General features: G+C 41.4%; 1 protein-coding gene across 3 annotated transcripts in view; it reads left to right on the top strand.

Moving 5' to 3' along the window:
- Positions 1-5,198: 5,198 nt before the first annotated feature.
- PHACTR1 (phosphatase and actin regulator 1) overlaps positions 5,199-20,288 on the top strand; it is a 301,935-nt gene continuing 286,845 nt past the window's right edge. Inside the window, exons 1-3 of one of the 3 annotated variants that reach the window (XM_053979775.1) lie at positions 5,199-5,283; positions 16,436-16,582; positions 18,203-18,349. In XM_053979775.1, coding sequence (XP_053835750.1) covers positions 5,223-5,283; positions 16,436-16,582; positions 18,203-18,349 — 355 coding nt within the window. In that variant the 5' untranslated portion in view covers positions 5,199-5,222. Of the gene's footprint in view, positions 5,284-16,435; positions 16,583-16,999; positions 17,755-18,202; positions 18,350-20,288 lie in introns of those variants that run through there. The other 2 variants (XM_053979759.1, XM_053979766.1) reach the window with 2 other exon arrangements.

Raw genomic sequence — 20,288 nt, 5'->3', positions numbered from 1 at the left:
ACCTCAGCCCAATGCCTACATGTATCTGACTGTTAGAGAACCAGAAGGCTACTCACTCCTTTCTCACTCCTTTTAAATGCCAAGTGTTCAATTACGTTCCTCTTGAGATTTGGGAGGGTTTTTTGTTGGCTTTCCTTTTTTAATTTGGGAAAAAGTCAAATGTGATGTAGTAGGTTACTAAAGCTCACAGCGAGGAATTTTGGCTTCAGATTTTTCCTAAGGGTGATAGGTTTTTTCCAAGTATTTCTTTAGCAGAGTTTAATTGGTTGGTATTATGGTCTAGCTCACAAAGCATTCAGTCTCTGTCTAGTCCTATATAGATACCTGTGTATGTTACAAAATCACTTCACCCATTATCCTAAACAGGGATCTATGCTGATGAGAGGTCCAGTCAATAGCAGATGTTTTGCAAGTTTGGCTTCAGGCCTTAACAGAGCACAGGAAAAACAGAGAGCTAGAGAGTACAGTTTCTGGTTCTGGCTACTGCTGCCCTTCCCTGTCCTGTCCCCTGAGACGCTCTGCTGTTCTTTGGAAACCAAGTCAGAATACACATCTCAGTGCACTGTGCTTTACACAAGAGTTGTGCAGAACTTTCCCACTGAGCCTCAGGGGTATGTGAAGCCTGATCTGGGGATCATGCTTGAAATAGATCTGTTTCATCTGCACATTTCTCTAGACATGTAGGCTTTTCAACTGAACTGGATATACTGGATTTCTGTTTCTGAGGGCTGAGATCTTCCTGGACTGTGGATCAAATCTGAGCCCACACTACTATCCTAGAGATTTTCCAATCAGGCTGGCAAGGATTTCCCTCATGATGATGAATGGTACAGAAGCATATAAATACATAGGCACTGTTACCTTTCTTGTTGCTAAGTGCTCCCTAGTTGGAAAGAGCTCTTAGCAGTTGTCAGAAATGCTGCACTATAATTTAAAATAAAATGTAAATCCCTGAGATGGATGAAAGTATCAAGATGGATGATCTTGCAATGGTCAGTAGAGAAGCTGCTGGTGATTTCAATGACTTTGCTTGCCAATCATGATTGAAGACGACCATGCATATTGAAAGGGACACAGAGAAGAGGATCAGGAGGATACATCAAAGGCTAAAGGATAGGTGCTATTAAACATTCACCAGCCTGCAAGCTTGTAGATTTTTCAGTTTCCTTCTGACTGAGAGATTGTGTCCCAAGGAAAAACCAAAAATATTCCATATTGCTTGCAAACAGGTGTAATCCTTGGAGTGAGTGATATTCCTGTCTTCCATTTTCCTTCTGAATCTCTGTCCTGCCAGCCCTTCTTTTTTTCCTGGTTTTCTGTTAAAGAAAGCCAGCTGGGCTAAACAGGCAATTGGCCCCTGTTCCATAATATAATTGATCCAATTATTATCAGAGGCCAGCTTGGAGGGACAGCTGGACAGCTATATAACTATATAGCTATACAGCTACTGTTCAGTGGTCACCACAGCAAATACAAACCCTCCAAAATGCAAAGATGGAGGTGCTAGCAACTCTCCAAAATTCAAAGAAAGCAGCTTGCAGTGTTCTTTTGGATTGCTTTTGCTTTAATTTGTCCTTAGGAATTAAAAAGTTGTCACATCTCTGAAAACAGGAACACAGTTTGGTAAACCACATCTACCACTAAGGTGGCACAGGGAGACACCTACTCAATCCAACTATATTTAGTGGAGTGCCAGTGTAGGAACAGCCATACCAGACTCGGAGTTCATGTAGCTTCTTCTTATCTTTGATGCTGTCTGGATGTGCTGGAAAAGAATTAAGAAGTCTTAGGAATGGGAAGCCATGCAGTAAACTCTTCATGGGGACTCTTACTTTCTAACTTGCTCAAAAAAAAAAAAAAAATCCCTGTACTCTGAGGGTTTATTAATTTTCTTGGTTTTCTTCTTAAAAACAAACAAAAAACCCCATGCTACTTCATATAGAGTTTTCTGATACTGAAAAGAAAATCCAATTTATAAGAATCCATAGTTTTGAGCACCAGTAATGTTTGGTGACAGTGGATTTCAGAAGGCATTTATATCTGACCCTTTGAGCAAAATATCTGCAAAAATAGGAAGACTAGGTCTGACTGCTTATTGATGCTTCTCTTGACCAGCACTCCTGAGTTTAAATTTATCAAAGGATCATTTTATCATCACCTTCTTCAATTTCTTACTCACTTCCAAAAAGGCTTTGGGGAACTTCTCAAAGACCTGCTGGAAAAAGCAGGGTCATGATCCTCTTGTGAAGGATGCCCATGCAACTTAATAGCATGGCCCTTCTTAGCCCCTAGTGCCTGGCTTGATCAGGACTCCTATGTGCAGCTTCAGTAAAACTATGTGCAGCTTCAGTAATACTAAACTAGATCAGGCATAAGCCACAAAGAGATAACCGCTATATTTCAGTTTATTAGCTATTCTAGCTCACTTTTAAACTTTTAAAAGGCAAATTATAATTGAAAGATCTCAGTAGAAACATATTCTGCTTTCACGGTCTATGGATATGCATGTTTAAGCTATCATGCCATGACACTGTGCTCCTTGATTTATATTTTTACTGATGCTTTGACTGAGTAGTTTGTTGCAATGTACTGCTAAATGAAGGAAAAATCAAAAACTGCATCAGACAACCACTCTGTATTTCATTCTAGAAAATAGCTGGCAATTATAATTACTCACCATGTTTCTGGCTCAGAATAAAAGTGGCATTGCACAAAAAAACCACACTGAACGTTCATCGTGATTAGAAAATGCTCCATACCTTGGAGTGCAGTGGAGACATAAGAATAATTTTAAATGCAAATTAAATTGTGGGGGTAGCAAAGAGAACAGATAAAAGACAGTAAAACAAAGCCTTTCACTTTCCTCAAATTAGCAGGCTAATGTAGTATAAAAAAAAGCAGTTCTACTCAGATCTGTGCTAAGAGCTTTCATTTCATCATAATATAAAACAGCAGATCCGTCACCTTTCTCTATTCAGTACTCTTGATTTCGAGGTTGAAGTGAAAATTAGAAGCTGTTCTTTCTGGCTCACAGACTGGGTTGCATTTGCTTAGTCTTATTCCATGACAGTAGGATGGAAAGAGGTCAGTAACACTGGTAAGTACTTCTGCATCTGATTTTATTTATTTATTTTTTAAATCTTTCAGTGCTTTGGCTTTTTGTCAATGTGCATTTCCTACAAAAAGCTACATTGTGTATTTTGTAAAAGGCTGTATCTTAAGCAGAAATGCAACGATTCCTTGAGAATGCTTATATCAGATGTTAGAGCTCCTTCAAGAATGAATGAATTACTTGCAGTAGGAATTCTGTAATAGGAAAGGTTTCTCAATATTCTATATATTTCATAGCATCACTGGAACATTTTGTGTGTTGCTTTTTCTGTCTGCCTTGTCCAACAAGCAGTACCAGATAAGAAATTAATCTCTTCTCAAGATGTTATTTGCATTATATTCATAGCAAAACAATCTCATTACTCATATGGTAAATGATGGAGTAAGCAGGTATTTTACTTAGTGAAAGCAAATTATTAGATAAAACACAATGTTACATTTAAATGTAACCATTATGAAACATTAAAAATATCTCAGAATATGAGATGCAACAAGGAAGATTGGCGTATAAAACAAAATCTTAAGGAAACTTGATACAGATATTTTTTTTTTCCTTGGGAAAGTTTTTATCAAATCAAAACCAGGGGCTTAATTTTTTAGTACGAAGGGCGAGGGGGAGTGGGGGAGATGAACGTAGTGTCACCTCCTGTTGCTAAGTAACAACATCTCCTGGCCATTTTTATCTGATAAAGGAAGTCCAGTTGACGTTATGCATTATTCATCAGAGTTCCAATCAAACAATCAAAATTGTTTGCTTACACTGAGGACATTTAGTAAGATCAAAGAAACCCTCCTTGAAACTACTGGAGCTTACACCACTGCCAGACAGCCCTTGATACTCTGCAGTAAGTATCATTTCTGGTTTGGGAGTGCTACAGTAAAGTGAATTGCTGTGGAAAGTAAAAGTTTTCTCATCAGGACAGACTTCTGAATTTTAAAAGGACTGCATATTGATTGATGAGAATTGAATCAAAGGAAAAAGGTAAAGCTTTGGAAACCTAGTTTCCTGACTTTCCACAGCAATATTGAAGGAATTACTTGAAGCAAGAATCAGACTCTCTGCCTCAAACCTTTTTGTTAGGTTTGCATGGAAAAGGACTAGAGGTATTTTTGTCCATCTGTCTTAAAATACATGTTGTTCAGGGTTGTTTGCATGCTTATGATTATATGCTGGGGTGAACTGTGATGTGGGTGAGAGAATGGCATTGTGTGTTTTCTGCAAATCTTGTTTTTTCTATGTCAGTTTTAAGGAGTAAAATAAAATGCAGAAGGTAGTAATGAAGCTGGAGAAGGGTCACAATATCTTTCCAGGAACTCTGCCGGGCATAGGCAAACACAATTCAGTGTACAGCTTGGAGAGTTGTAATCCAGGATCTCGGCAGATCTGTGATTCAAAAGGATGCCAAAAATATGAACCTTAGCTACAAAACAGTGCTAGGAGTAGCCTACCATTTCTTAATGATTGCTCTTACCACATATTTTAAAACTGATGGTGGAATGTTCTGTTGCTACTTCTGGTCAGCAAGAGAAGAGGGGAAAGGCAAGGTTGGCTTCTGATCCATTTAGGTGGAGTGAAATATCCAGAATATTGTGTCTTCCTTCCTAGTGCAGTGTTTTGGCATAAGTGGCAAGAATGCAATCTTTAATGTAGTCTGTTATAGTAGTGCCAACTCGGAGGCGCTGGCTGTGAATCTGGCTAAAGGAGGTCCCTGTCCTGAGCTTTTCTGATTTTCTCTTTAAGAGCAAATGTAACAGGCAGATGAATCCAAGTATGTGTCTTAAGAAATGGAGACTGTGACTAGAATACAGGTGATTGTACTAGGAAGATACTAAGAATCTTGCTAATACTGCCGTAGCACTTTTCTTTTTTGTTTTTAGACAAGGTTTTAAACCAAACTTTCTAAAATAGAAAAGGATGCTTATGAAGTTCTATGAATAGTGACTTGAAAATACTTTGACCCTAATATGCCAGATGAAGTACTTTAGTGACTGCCTATACAGTTCTTTCCACAAAGAAACCCACCAGCTTTTTTCTCTGACATCTCTGTAATCTTTTCTAGGAATCTGACTGATCGTTCATACCGGAATATCATACACAAAGCACCTTCAAAATGGACTACTTTTTGGATGTCGAGTCTGCTCACAGACTGTTTTACAGTCAAGGAGCCCAAGGTAAGAAACTCTGGCACTGACTCAGAAAATTACTAGTTTTACTGTACAGTTAAAATGTATATGGCCAGATAGGGGCCAGTGATCGACATACTTAAGTGTTGCGAGGGCACAGGGTAAGGCCTTCAAAATGCATGGCCTTTAAAAGGGACTACAAAAAGAGTAATGGTGGGGTTGATCTGCCTTCTCAGAGGATAAGGAAGAGCTGTGAGAGATGTTGCATGCGCTGTGGGAGCAAAAAGAGCTGCCAAGATACAGGTTCTGGTGTTGCAGAACCCAAATGGTAAAGACAGAGGAGACAGGAATGGCCCACAGCTTGCTGAGTAAGCCTGTGGTGTCCTTTCCCTTCCTCCTTTTTCTTCTCAGCGCTGACAGGATGGTAAGGTGATGTTTTCAGGAAAAACTGATTTGGGAAAGCCCTGAGGCAGCCCCCCAGAGGGTTTGCAAACAGCAGCTCTCACTGGTCTTTATTGTCCCCTGTGAAATGCTGTCCCCCACAGAGCAGCAGCAGGCTAAGAAGGGAAGGGTGAGAAACCAAGATCCACTGCTTTAACGTAGTTGAGACTTGTTCACTACATAGATGATATTTTTGGTAAAGTCAGTTCACATTTTTCTCACTAGCTCTATATTTGGAGAAAACTTGCAATTTCAGAGAGAAGGGTTTTTTTTTTCCTTAAACTTTAAATGCCATATTAAATTCAAGAAAACTGTAAGAGCCAAGTAGCTCTATCAGCCATTTTTGTTCCTACATACTGCCTGTTTTCTGAAAATGGGATCCATTTTTCTTCCACTATTAATTTCACTGGTTGCTAATCAAATGCAAAGTCTGGACAACAGAGTTTGGCCTTCCCTCTGGAGGCTATTCTCCCAGAGCAAGATGTAATCCATCCACAAGATGCCACCATCCCAGGATAATGGGGAGCAGTACCACCTCTGACCTTTGGCTCAGCTGGGGTGCTGCTGCCTAACACATGCTGTGTTGCTTAGCTGCTGTCTCAGTTGTTGTGATACATTTTCATCTGTACCAGTTGCAGAAAGCCTTTCTTGTCACAATGCAGCTTCCTGCATTGAACAAGAGAAGCAAATACTAAGCACCACAAAATCAGGGGGAAAAAACGCTGAGAGCAATGACTGATTTTGATGGTTTTTATCTCTACCTCTAAAATGCAACAAACACCTGCGCATTGCTACAGAATTAATTTCGAAATATGTTCTTCAACCCTCTTTGAGCAGAGAGGCTGGACTAGATGACCTCCTGTGATCCCTTCCAACCATAACTATTCTGTGATATCTCTATGGGAACAAACCATTTCTATTCCATTGAAACTAAAATTCAGGAATATACATCTTTTACTGCTTTACAAACTATAGCAAATTATCAACAGCATCCCAATACCCTGTGCACTGCAACATACAGAGGCAGCTGTGGAAGAAAGAATATGTGATCATGCAATGAAAGTCTATTACAGTCATGTGCACAGGGTGACTAGTAAGAGTTGTGCAGGTCACCTTCACTGTAACTATATCCAAGCAGGAAAGATTGAAAAAACATTGTCTTACCCATACTTGGAGAAATTATATTGTTAGGACATATAGAAATGCTTATACTGATCAGTTATTAAATCCAAAACAAGGAAAGAAGTTCGTTATGCAGACCTGTATTCCTTGATACAAATGTCATTAGCAAGGGGCTGACCTCTAGATCTGTCATGTGAACTTCTATCCCTTGGCGAAAACAAATAGGAATTAGCACTGAGACTTGGAGATTTTTTGTTTCCCTGCTGGGGAATGTTTCGTGAAAGTCACCAATTACATGCTTCCCCATCCCACACCCTAACTACCTCCACAACTAGAAACATTGACAGAAAAGCCATGCTGCACTTAGGCTCTGTCTCTTTCCACTTTTCACCTTTCTCATTGCTCTTTTTACTGCATTTCCCACAGCTCCTGCCCTTTGCATCTCTTACCTCTACATGCTTGAGGTGAGGCCTCTTCCCCAAACTCTAGTAACCTCCCCTCTTCCTATTTCTGTGCTTGAGGTCAGCTGCTCTTCAACAAGCTCAGTGCCAGAAGGGAAATTGCTCTGAGCATAGAAGAGACAATGCTTCTGCTTTACATTCTCAAATGCTGCATCACAGCAGCCCCCTGGCAAGAGGAGAGGTGCTTGAGGGGAAGAACAGATGAACAACTGCAGAGGCAATAGGATGTGAGATGAAATATGGCCTATGCAGAGAGAAGTTTCAGGAGGCCTTCACTGAGCCTCTCTGAGGTGCCACAGACGGTCAGCAGGCCAAACAATAAGCCTCTGGAAGAATTAAAATCATTGAGCTTTTCTGCAGTAAATGCCTTTATCACTATCTTTAGCCCCAAACTTCTAAATATCCCCTTCCTCTCAGCTGCTTTACCCCCAGTACAGAACAAGGAACTCAAACCTATTGAGTGTGTATTCATGCTGCCTATACAGCTCTGCTAACTCCTGTTGCCCTTGTACCTTATGCCAAATTTTAAGACTGTCTTCCGAAAACCAAGCACTTTTATATGAGATAACAGCATATTTCCAAACATGGGCAAAACCAACATATTTCTTTCCTTCTCCACTTTCTGAGAAACAGGACAACTGCATTAGCTTTAACTTTCAGAGACCGCCCCCAAAACACACAGAATGTGAGGCACTCATCCGCAATAAATAGCATAGCTCAAGTAGCTAGTATGGAATTGAATAAAAGGTCTGCAAGAAAGCATTGCCGACCGATCTGCCTAATGGGATTGCAAGTAACTATTTGATGTTGATATAATAGCATGACGCTATTAGCAAATCACACTATCAAACAACATGGGTATATGCATTAACACTGCAATAAGAACTGAGTGAAAGAAGACTACAGTATTCTGCCACTTAATTAGAAACAACATCAAAAAACAGTATATGTATTATTAGTAGTGTAGTTATATTATTAGTTATTGCATTACAAAGTGCTCTGTTTACAAAATTTGGAATGAGGGTTTTTGACCCACTCAGCTCTTCTGTGGGATTTGAAGATCTTTGCCCTTTAGTACTCCAGATCAAGAAAAAAATATTTCCAGTGTTTTCACATTAATGACATGACAATGTTACAAATGGCAGCTGTAAAGCACTCATTCTCATTTCTAGTCATTCCTTGTGGGTGGAAGAGAAGGGAAGGAATACGACTGCACAATGTTGGAAAGGAACTCAAAGAGCAGTGATGACATTGACAACTGATGACATCAAATTCTACCTGGCCTGGGGTCTTGTGTAGTTGAATGTGTGATACTCTGACCTCAACAAATAGACTGAGACAGGGCTTTATCCTCCTGCAACTAACCCATCACTTCTCTATGCTTTGCTGCCTGCACTAACGCCCATGCCTTGCCCCCACTCCTGCAGAAAGATGCAAACTGCCTTTGCTGTTTTAGGGTAGGAGGAGAGAGGTGTTACTTTACAAGCTGCCACCTCTCCCATCCTCTCCTCTGCAGGAGCAGCCATCACCTCACTTCCATGGGCTGAGCACAGAGCAGAGAAATGCTTGCCTGTTCAGGCTGTATCTGCTGTTCAAACAGCTGTTCCCTGTTTCCTTCAAGGAAAGTGAAGCAGGAGGGGATGGAAAAGTCACAAAAGCTGTATCTGCCAGTACGATTAGCTAGATTTAGAAAACTTGGTAAATGAAGCCAGCTGGCTGTAGTCTTCAAACACAAGCCAGAAATATCCTAAGCTCTGCAGCCCTCCTGACTGTCTCTTCTGTACTGTATGTTGGAATCTAGGAGCTGGTGGGATGTCTTTGCCAACTGCGTAATGCCTGGTGACGCATCTACAAATCAGAAACAGGAAAGAAAGGACTGTGATCCCTTGGATCCAGCCTCTTGCCCTTGGAAAGCCTGAATCTGAAATCTAAGCATGAAGCTGGACTTTAATTTTCAAAAAAGCCTTCTCTTGAAATATCTGGAAGATACTGGTTATTCTTGGCTGCAAATGTATTCTAAATACAAATCTATCATGGCTTTCAGCTGCAAGGGCGGAAAGTATGTAATGTGGCCTGGAATAGGATTTAGCTCACTTATCCCTTAGGTGACTTCAGTGAAGATGTTTCCACCTAAGAGTTCTAACTAGCTTAGCATATATCAGAAAAAACATAATTTTAAAATTTTTTAGGGTTCACCTAATCTTAGATATCTTCCTTGGGTTAATATAAGTCTTGCCTCTATACTGATTATGAAAGCCTAGACAGTGAACTTGAGTGAAAGACGCCTGTGCTAATGGCATTTGTTTGCATAAAGGAATGGCAAAATAGGCTCTAATTCAGAAAAGGGAGTAACTACCCCAAAAATGGGTAAAGCTGTAATCCAAAGCTGTAAATGAAGATCTCATCTCGGCTGTAGCCTGCTTTGGAGACATCATTAATCTTGAAGTTCTATATAAAAATTATGCTTTTGGGCATGCAAAGAAAGAATTCACATTTGACAGAGCTGAGCAGGCAGGCACTGAGGAGCAGCAGAAGTGAGCAGCTATGTAAGGGAAAATGAACCCAGAGTCACCAAAACAGGCAGAGGCAGCAGCTTCACTTATGAGAAGTAAAGCATGGCAGCACACAAGCCAAGCAGGTCTGGTGAGGGACACCAAGTTTAGCCAGGAGTCCAGACCATCAGACAAGTCCATGGATGATGAGGCAGGCATGAGACTAAGCGGGACATGAAGTCAGCAGTCTGGATGTGGATCAGTGAGGAATGTAGCCAGCCACAGGCATAGCTGAAGCCTTGCTCAGCAAATGGGCAGTGGCCACAGTGTAAGTGTAACTCCAAAATCAGGGAGAAAGCAGATGTTGAGGCTTCTTGCTTCTTTCTCAAGAAGCTTCAAAGCTGGTCAGGGCCTCTTAAACCACTCTCTCCAACAGCTGTACCATGTCAAAGAGCCTGCCTTGAGCACAGCCAACTAAACTCTGTGCAGGGAGTGCACACAGAGATGTTGGTACCTGGCTTTCACCTAGACTCCATCAGGATTAAGAACTGAGGAACCCCTCCCTGAGGAACCCCTACCTCCCTCCCATTGTATACAAGGGGGTTGAGCACCTGGATGAACTCTGAGATAAGAATAATTCCTGCCCAGTACATTATAAGTGAAGGCTTTAGGTACCACCATAAAAGGGGATTTGCCCATCACAGACAGCACATAGCACTTTTCTGCAGCCGTGATCTGATGGAATGGGGCCCAAGACTCACCCTCTCTTGGTGCCTCTAGCAACAGCACACCAGTCTGACTGCATGGGCGGCACAGTGCGGTGTCAGGATGCCACTCTGGGCTGCAGGCATCCACCTTTGCACCACAGTGGGACTCTCAGGTCTCTTGAACAGGGAGTTCGAGTTCAACTCTCACATGACTTCTGACTCAATAGAATAGTTTCTAATTTCCTGGAGAGCTGTGCATCCACTTATATCCTATATCCTTATATCTTATATCCTTTTGAGCCAGCAGGGCACACCAACTTAAAATTAACTGTGTTAATTATTTTGAAGATTTTGCTACATTCCTTGAAGTTGCTTGCTAGGCCATTTGGTAAGATACACTGCGCCTATTTAAATAACTGAACAAAGCCCTCTTGCAGGTTTATCTTAAGCTATCCATTTTACCTATAAATAAGTTACAGACAGATTTACATTAGGTATGCTTTTACTGGTTGCAACATTCATGTAATTTACTTGATTAACTTACACTCACCAGGATCATGAATTAATAAAAAATGGAAGGTAAAAAAATACGGAAATAAAAACATAGTACATACAGCAGGGGTAACAAGTTTGTATAGACACATAGGCCATGATTGCTCAAAAGATTTCAGGAAATCATTCTTCTTGATAAGGTTTAATAAAGCACTCTCAGGTATAGTTTTAATTCCACATTTTTCTGTTACTCTGTGTTTCCACAATATTAATTCACTGTGCTTCATTTTTTGCTCATTTATTTTAATTCAATCAGTGCTGATTCATTCTAGATGTTTGATTTAATCACTGCTGACTCTTCATTGCTACTTTCCTTCTGCTTTTGCATATAAAATTGGGTCCAGTATTTTATAAAAACATGTTGCTGCAGAATCCCCAGATCCTAATCCAGAATTATTCCACTCTGGATGTCCCTCTATCCCCAAAATGTTATGATTAATCCATCCAATATGTTAACATATTTTCAAAGTTATGATAGCTTCCAGGTCTATTTTATTTATGTGATATCACTAGTTCTTAGACTGACATAAATATCAGAAGAATTAGTAACATTGAATGTGCATTCTTAATAAAATGTCCCTACCTTTATATAACATTAAGAAACTGATCAACATCAACCTTTTCCTCATCCTTTTGAGAATTCTTTCCCCACTTCCTATTCTGGCATATCCCAATTATTGAGAATTTCAGAACAGCCTATGCCTTTGGACAGAGAGAAACAAACAAGTTTCACCTAAAACATACAAAAAATGCTAATTAAGTGTATTGTGCATACTTTTTACGCAAATTCCACAAACCAGCAGAATAAATGTGTGCATAAATGTGGATATCCTTTTGCATGGGTACTGTTGTTTGCAACCCTTGGGCCTGTGGTTGAATACAATGTATCCACGTACTTTGTTTCAGATTACTGATGTCCATCAAGACAGATTTCAACAGCTTTGCTTTAGAGACATGGAGCAATCCATATGCATGTGCTTCTGTGTTTATGTGGGAGACACAAGCCTATAAGTCTTTCTTCATAAATGACAAATTATGTCCTCTCCACATGTTCCACTCTCTGCCTCTCCTGCCACTCATACTCCATTTCCCAAATCTAATCCTTCAAATGTTGTCCTTTCATCTTCTTTTAAATGAAACTGATAAAGTGAAGTGGCATTAAACCAGACCAAAAGGTCTTTTTTCTTGGTAAACGTTCAATTGAACCCACTGCCTGGTTTGTCTTTAAGGAAGAATATTCACAGCCTAATAATGTTTCTGTAGCACAAAAGGAATATCATGTGCGAGATGAATCAAAATGTACCCAAACTCATATTTTTAAAGCTTCCATTTAGCCAAAAATACATTTCTGCATGCATTATCTACATGCAGATATTTTATGCCATGGTGAGCCCTCTCCACAGAAGCATGAAGGAGGACTGAGTAAGATCTCATATGTTTCTCTAGCAAAAAAAAGCAGCAAGGAAGAAGGATCCTATTCAATCAGCAAGAGTAGGACTGCAATTAAAATATTTTTATAGGTATTTTACAAAGTCATAAAAAATTTACCCTGAGAAACAAGGTTTTCCTCAGAAAAGCCTTTAAGATTTCTGATGTGAACCAGCATCCCCCTTGTGGCTATTTCAGTGTTATTTGAAGCTGCTTGTGATTCTATGCATCAGGAACACACCCTTTCTACATCTAGACATCTACAAAAAACGTTTTAGCACTTTACTTGTACTAAGATAAAAATAATCGTATTTTGAGGTCAAAATGTACTCTGCAAATTAGGGTTTCTAGGTGAAGACCCTATTGAGTCAAAAATGACCAGGGTACTTGTGTCACCAATTGTGTCACCAATGAGCTATTTTAATACAGGCTGATTGGTAAAAGTGTATGGAAAAATCTAAACAAATATTCCATGTTTTCTCCAATTAATTTTAGTTTTTAATTAATTTTTAGGAAGATCCCATTTCACCTCTAAAATTTTTCCAATTAATTTTTTTTCCCTAAATAACACAACTCCTAAAAAAATCAATACTATAACTCTTCAAAACATAATGGTAGTTCTTGGCAAACAAAAATTACTACTAACATTTTTATTAAAATATGTGGGAAAGTATCTTAATGGAAAAAATGGAAGGCATCAAAAATTCTTTGCAAACCACCCTTCATGTTTTCAGTAATTTTAAGGAGTATTCAAAAATTGGGACCAGCTATAGATCTAACTAAACATGTTGAAATTATATGTTAAAAATGCCTCTGAACTTGTTATACAAAAATTTACATATTTTACTTTCCCTTCTCCCAAATACATACTTGTGTTGCAGTTCGGTAGTGTATGATATTTTAAGACAAACAAATGGGAGATTATATATAATCAATTCTAACATTTCACATGATGTGCATTACAGCATTTATAGTTTTAAGATATTTTTCTCTTCATAAGCAACTTTTTCCCTTTCTAACAAATACCAGAGAAGACATTGCTGCAATGTGCCAATCGGAGTGTAAGCCTATGAGGAACAATGAAAATAGAATGAAAGAATTTAACAGAATTACTTATTTCTCTTCCACATGCTGTTACAGTGTATTGAACTGTAAATTGAGCTTTTCGACACTGGTCTCAAATCCATTCGCAGAGTAAGCGGGTCCCTTAATGTGTATTGTAATGTCATTCCATTGCTCCAAGACCTTCAAGAGGATACTTCCTAATTTTCCTGAAAAACTATCTCCTAAAAGTGTGTCCCAGAAACTGAGCTGGTTTGTGGAGAACAACTGAAGCTGGAGATACCGGTGGGTTATTTGTGATGGGCCCAAGAGTCACACTGGGCATATACTGACAGCTTTACTAAAAAATGTATGGCAAGTCATTCTTGAAATAGATTGCTGTGGATTTGGAAAAGAGTGTGTACAGTTATATTCATGGCAGGCATAAACACTCAGTGTCACTCTGTAGATACCAGAATGTGATCAGCTATACTTTTCAGTTCTGGAATTGATCTTAGGTTTTTATTGCAAAATGTTTTAATACTTATTAGCCTACTCTGAAATGTTTTCTATGTTTACTTAAAATTTCCAGTCATTCCTGAAAACTCCTTTTGGTAATATACACAAAGGGTAGATAATGACGGTTGTCAAAGTAATACATAATGATTACTCCAAGAAACATTTTCTAGCATACACCTACCTGCAGTCAAAATGAATACAAGCCAAATCCCAATATTTTGACCCAAAAGGTAAAAATTATTTATAAACAATTATACAGAAAAGCTGACTCTTATTCTCTGTTTACTATAAATGTATGTCTAGTTTGGTGTTGTGATTTTTTTTTCAGATATATTTCTGTGCTGTGATCCAGCTAGCCCTGAAATGCATGGGTGCTCTTTCACTGACTTTAACCACAGTGATCATGCCAGTTTTAAAAGACACATCTTTTACATGGTTGTTTTATGAGATGCCTTCTACAACACTGACTTCTTGTATAGAGAAATCTTCCTTAAGTGTAAATTTGAAGATGCAGTACACAAAATTTTCCATAATAGAAATTTTCCATTCTCTTTTATCTTCATTACTGTACTTCCCTATTAGAAGGGAGGAATGGTTTACAGCCTATTTGCAGTGTTTACTTTAGCTTAATCTAAATAGTTGACCCCATTAAATCAATTTCAACTCCTGCCCTTTGCTTTTACTTCAAATGCTAGGTTAGAAATGAGCAAAAACTTGAAAGAAATCTATTTAAAAACAGAAAATAAGTTAAGTTAGACCAGAAATAACCTCTACCTCCAGCAGCACAGATTTACTTGTTTAGTAAGCTACATAATACTGCAAATTGAAAAATAGAGCATGACAGCTTTTGTTAACTCATACTAATTATATGCTATCATACCTAACACCTTAGTCAGATCTTAGGCATCTGAAAGCTACTGATTGACAGGTCTCATTTGAAACTCTAAGAAACTTTTAAAATAAAGAATCACAGTTAGTAGGTTGCAGAATATGCTCTTAGTCACTATCAGTCATGCTCTCCAGTCCCAACGGGGAATATAGTTCACTGTTAGTTATTTGAAGTGTGATGCTTTACAAAAGCCATGAGAAAAAGACGCTTATGCTAGATAATGTCTCAGCAAGAAACATTTAGGGTTCAGGCTCCTAGGCTCTTATAGGGTCCCACATGGTAGTTAATGTTAATAGGCCCACATTTCAGGTAAAGACAGGCTTTCAAGCAGAAATTCTCTTTCCAATTACATATGAGGTGGAGGAGAAAGTACTTGTGCATGGTCCTCATGATTTCAATGATCAGCCACATCCCAACTAGCATTTGTGATAATCTTTACCTACTCAGAGAGAGTTTAGGTGGATATATTTATAGAGGCTCTTCTCTTTGTGATTTGTAATTTACAGGCTCAGTGCCCAAAGCATTCAACAGCCACTCATAATTACATTTCACATATAAAACACCTACATTTAAGGGGCCTTATCAAGGCTATAAGGTCTGGAGCTAAATACCTAGGCAATGCCCAAATGAAGGTTGCCTCTTCAACATTAATTGTCGTCTTATACATGTGGATTATAGTAGGGCTTCTAATTGCATGATGACAGCAATTTTTTACTATCCTACCATTTGCTTCATCAGTGCATGGAGTGAGCAGTGCTCACTGGCAGAGACAGTATTAAATATTTCACTTTCTCCTCCTTGAATGCATGGCCCCAAGCCATTTAAATCCTGTTCAGAAGATACTCTCCTCATGGGTTTTTCACTGGTGGTTCACTAAAGTATATGAATACTTTACAATATTAATCGATTTATATGTTCACAAAATTCCTACTGGATGAAAATTATGTTTCTCCCTGCTCCACAACTAAGAAATTAAGACATAAAGTGATCAAGAGCAAAAAAAGTACCTGTTAATTTTAAATGCTCAAGATGGGACAGCAAGAAATTAATTTTTTGAATAGTTTGCATCTTGTCAAGAATAATAATCACATCATGTGTTCCAAGTACAGCTTCCACTGATATGTGCAAATTAACTAACCACTTAAATATTTCCACTACTCAAAAACAGCATTCAGGAAAAGAGAGACTGCAGCTGTTGAAAAGCTGAGAAAAGAATTGTTTTAGTGGCGAAACTAGGAACTTAGAACAAGCAATCTGCGGCAGCAACAGAGCTGTAACCTGTGTCTTTGGGGCACACAAGACAGCAATCTTTTCTTGGTATCATTCAGTCCAGCCCTTAAATTCTGCAGCATGTAGAATATAAGGCAAGGACCTTATAGCAAGAAGCCTGTTCTACTACCTGCTACAGATCATCTCTTCTATTGAGTGACTCTCTTCTCTTTTCTAGTCTTTTTTAAAATTACTGTTATTCTTTTTCTACCTCCTTCTCCCCCTTTCCATTTCTCTGTTCTCCTCCTATTCTCATCTTCATTTATTTCTTCTTACCAGCTCGTCGGGCAACTCTTCTCACTGTGCCCACTCTGGTGACAGCAACTTCTGAGGATGACATAGACCGGAGACCCATCAGAAGACTCCGGTCTAAGAGTGACACCCCTTACTTGGAAGAAGCTCGGATCTGCTTCAACCTTGATAATGGTAAGACCACACCTTCCCCAAACAGCATATGCTGTTAATTAAAGACTTCTTTTTGAGATGCAGATGGACCAGATGGTACCTCCTCATGCACAAGCGATGTGGTGGTTCACCAGACATCCAAAGATGCCAAGGCTGTCTAACTACAAGCACCTGCATATGTATGAACAGAGATCATTTTCAAAATTCTCCTGCAAGTGCTAACTAAAACTTTTTTTCTGTTTTAGCCAGGGTGAGCTAGTGAGATCACACCAAAACAGAATTGATTTGCAAACAAAATATATCTTATCCATTCCAGGCATCCAGAAACATGAAAGTTCTTGCGAACATTTATGAAGGGATTACAGCTAACAGCAGACTTGCGCTAAACTCAATGTTACCACCATTGAAGAACATGCAGCACAACCCAAAACCGCAATAGGACTAATTGGCAAACGTAACAGAAAACTCTTGACTCTGCACGAATGAATAAGAGAGCTGTCCTTCAAAATTCAACCAACTAGTGTTATTATCACTGCCTTCAGAGTTAGTGAGCCCCAGCATTCCTTCCCTGGTCTTTTTTTCTCTTTGAAATTGACCAACACAAAAGCTTTCGGAAGTATGACAACTTAGTGACTTTAAGCAGAGTGGGTTTTGATTTTTTTCTAAAAGCCCTGAATTAAATAACATGAGCTAGTACAGTCTTAGGCACATATTTTAACTGTCTAACTCTTACTTTATGTAGTACTTTTGTGCTACCCACTTTTTTAAAATAGCATTTTTAATTATTTATATTACACTAACCAGCAGAAATTGGAGACCTAACGTGGCAGGCAGCCTATAAACCACAGGGTAAGAAGGTCTACATAAAGAGCTGATTGCTAAACAGAGGAACAGAGATGCCACAAAACACCAAGCCCACTTTGCAGCCGGAAAACGGAGTGTCTGGTTTTTGCAGATGGTCACATTTTTGTCAAAGACCTGCCGAAGCGACTTAGGAAGGCGAGCCCCGGGCTTTGAGTGATGGTCAGTTTCAAACGTTGAGTGCAGGCTCCTCAGTCCCCTTGGCATTTTAAACTGTCAAGGTGTGTGGCACACCATCCCGCTTTATGTAATGGGTTTGCCCAAGGAAAGAGGGCAAGGAGGTGAAGGGATGCGCCGTTAGACATCCCACCAAGTTCCGATGCAGCCGTGCTGTGAGTTCCGGACTCCCTGGGCTAGAAGGGAGCAGTTCGGGGCGCTGGGCTTGCTGCGGAGTGACACCTCCGCCGGCCAGGCCCATCGGCGGGGTTTGGCACCTCAGCCGGGACCTCCCCCGGGGGCGGGAAAGGCGCTCGGCCGGACCCTGCCCGGGGCGGGGGCCGGCAGCGCGGGGCCGGGGACACCGCTCCGTCCCCCGCAGCGGAGGCGGGCGGGACTCGGCAGGGGCAGCGGGCAGGGCCTCCGCGGCCGCTCCCGTCCGCAGATCCTTGACGGGTTTTCCCTGTCTCTCCCTCTCCCTCCCTGCGCTCCTTTCTCCCTTTCCCTCTCTCCTTCCCCGTCCTCCCCTCCCCCTCCCGCGCCTCTCTCCCTCCTCCCTTCCCCTCTCTCCCCCTCCGCCCCCTCCTCGCCCGGCCGCCCCGCGCCGCCGCTCGCCCTCGCCAGCTCGCCGGGCCACGCTGCTCACCGTGCCCACATTAATGGCGGCATCTTCCGAGGAGGACATCGACCGCAGACCCATCCGCCGCGTCCGCTCCAAGAGCGACACCCCCTACCTCGCCGAGGCCCGCATCTCCTTAAACCTCGACACAGGTGAGAGGCGGCCCGGCCTGGCGCGACCGGCGGCGGGGGAAGCAGGGAGGGAAGGGGCCGCCCCCGCCCTCCGCCCCTGCCAGCGCCCGCGGGCTCCCCGGGCGCCGCCGCCCGGCCCTGCCCCGGTGCCCGCGCCTTCGCACCTCGCCCGCCTCCCCTGGCCCTGGCCCGCAGACCAGCTCCCCCTGCCCCGCGCCTCTCACCTGGGTGAGCCGAGATCGGCTGCCCTTCTCCGTTCAGCCCCTCGAAGCTTCCCCTCGCCCAGAGCGCCGCCCTCTCGCCCTGCACAGCGTCGTGGCGCATCCCCTCAAGGCTTCTGCACTGTCCCTCCTCGCCAGGTCCTGACATCCCTCCTGGAGATGCTGCCCTTGGTGTTTTGCAAGTCTCTCCCTGGCTCGCTCTTTGCCTTCTTCCCCCGATGGGTTTGTGCCTCAGAAGTGCAAGGAAACTTGCACCTGCGTTGTCCACTTAGTTTCATGAGGTCCCTGGTTGTCTCAGCGTTGCCTTTTGGGACTCTCGATGGGTTTACAGCCTGATGGTTTCTACCAACACACCTCCAGCTCCCTACATTCACCTCCTCCTGCCTGTTATTGGGATGAACCTCCTGCTGTTCTCCATCTGACCTTTCCTTCCCCTTTCTCCGCTACTGTGCCTTCCTCTTTGCCACCTCTTCCTCATGACTCCCCTGAGATTTAAGCTGTCCCCTTCAGTTTATCCTGCACATGATGAAACTATCCTGTTTCTTTCCTACTAGGCCTGTGGTTTTCCCTCCTTTCTTGACCTTTCCTTATGAGCTCTGTCAACAGCAAACTAACTACACCAGAGGTTACTTGCTCTCAAAAACAAAAGAAAAGAAAGTATTTTCTGCTGGTTCTCTACATCAAACCAGACTTCCTCTATGTGGGAAGGGGGACAGCATGAGGGAGGATCTGTAGCCAGCAGTACTGCAGCCTCCCTCATGTCCCAGCAGTAGCACGCAAAATGACCCAACTGTGTAACATTCTTTGATGCTGAGCCTGTGAGCTCACTGCCAGCTGTAAAGGGAAAAGAGCTGCCTTGGAGTTGCTGCTTGCCCTGCTGCAGTCTCTCCCATACCTCCTCCCCCTTTTCAGCTGGCAGAAAGTTGGAGATGGCAGAGATGCATTTTCTTCTCCATTTGGGGATGGAACAGATTCCCCTCCCCCCTCCTGTTATCCCTGCTGCAATTACACCCTTGGTAATGGCTGATGCGCAGTTTGGTTTTACCACTAGCAGAACGGTTGGTTACATTGTATGGCATGTCAATATTTCTCTCTGATCATGACTTCTAAAAAATTACCAAACCATGGGTAAGTTGGGTGGCATTCCAGGGCACAGGCTGGAAGACCGTGCCAAGTGCCAGGTTTCAGCTCTATAAAGAACTGGAAGTGAAAACAGAAAGAGCATCACTGTGTGTAAGGTGTAAATAAAAAAAGGCTGTGTATGGTTATTTGACTGCTGAAATAACACTGTGCTGACTTGTGTTCTCTCAGGTAATGTTATGACATGTAGTTATAAATAGATAAATCAGCTAAGAGCAAGGCACCTTCAGGTCACCTGGTGCCTCACATCTCTATGCTGAGCTAGACATGCTGTCTTTGCTACAAGTCCCAGAGGATGTGCAAGTCTCAAGGTACCTCTTTCCTGCAGTCCACCAAGGAATTTGGTAATTACACATAGCTTCTTTCTGTTCCTCCCCTCCCCCTGGCTCTCTATAATTCAGGTCTTTACTTGCAAACCTGGGAATGGAATTCCTTAAAAAATAAATAATTAAAAGAAACAGTACTGATGTATCAAGAAATGAAAAATGTTGTAAGTAGTGCAAGTGTGTGTTTTCATTAATCCATCTGGCAGTGAGTAGTAAAAAAAATAAAATTGCTTAGCAACCAGTATTAAGTGAGTGAGCCAAAAAGCAAGTGAA

This window comes from Vidua macroura, chromosome 1, assembly GCF_024509145.1.
Source record: "Vidua macroura isolate BioBank_ID:100142 chromosome 1, ASM2450914v1, whole genome shotgun sequence".
NCBI classification, from domain to species: Eukaryota; Metazoa; Chordata; class Aves; order Passeriformes; family Viduidae; genus Vidua; species Vidua macroura.
This window is presented reverse-complemented; position numbering and strand designations above follow the sequence as displayed.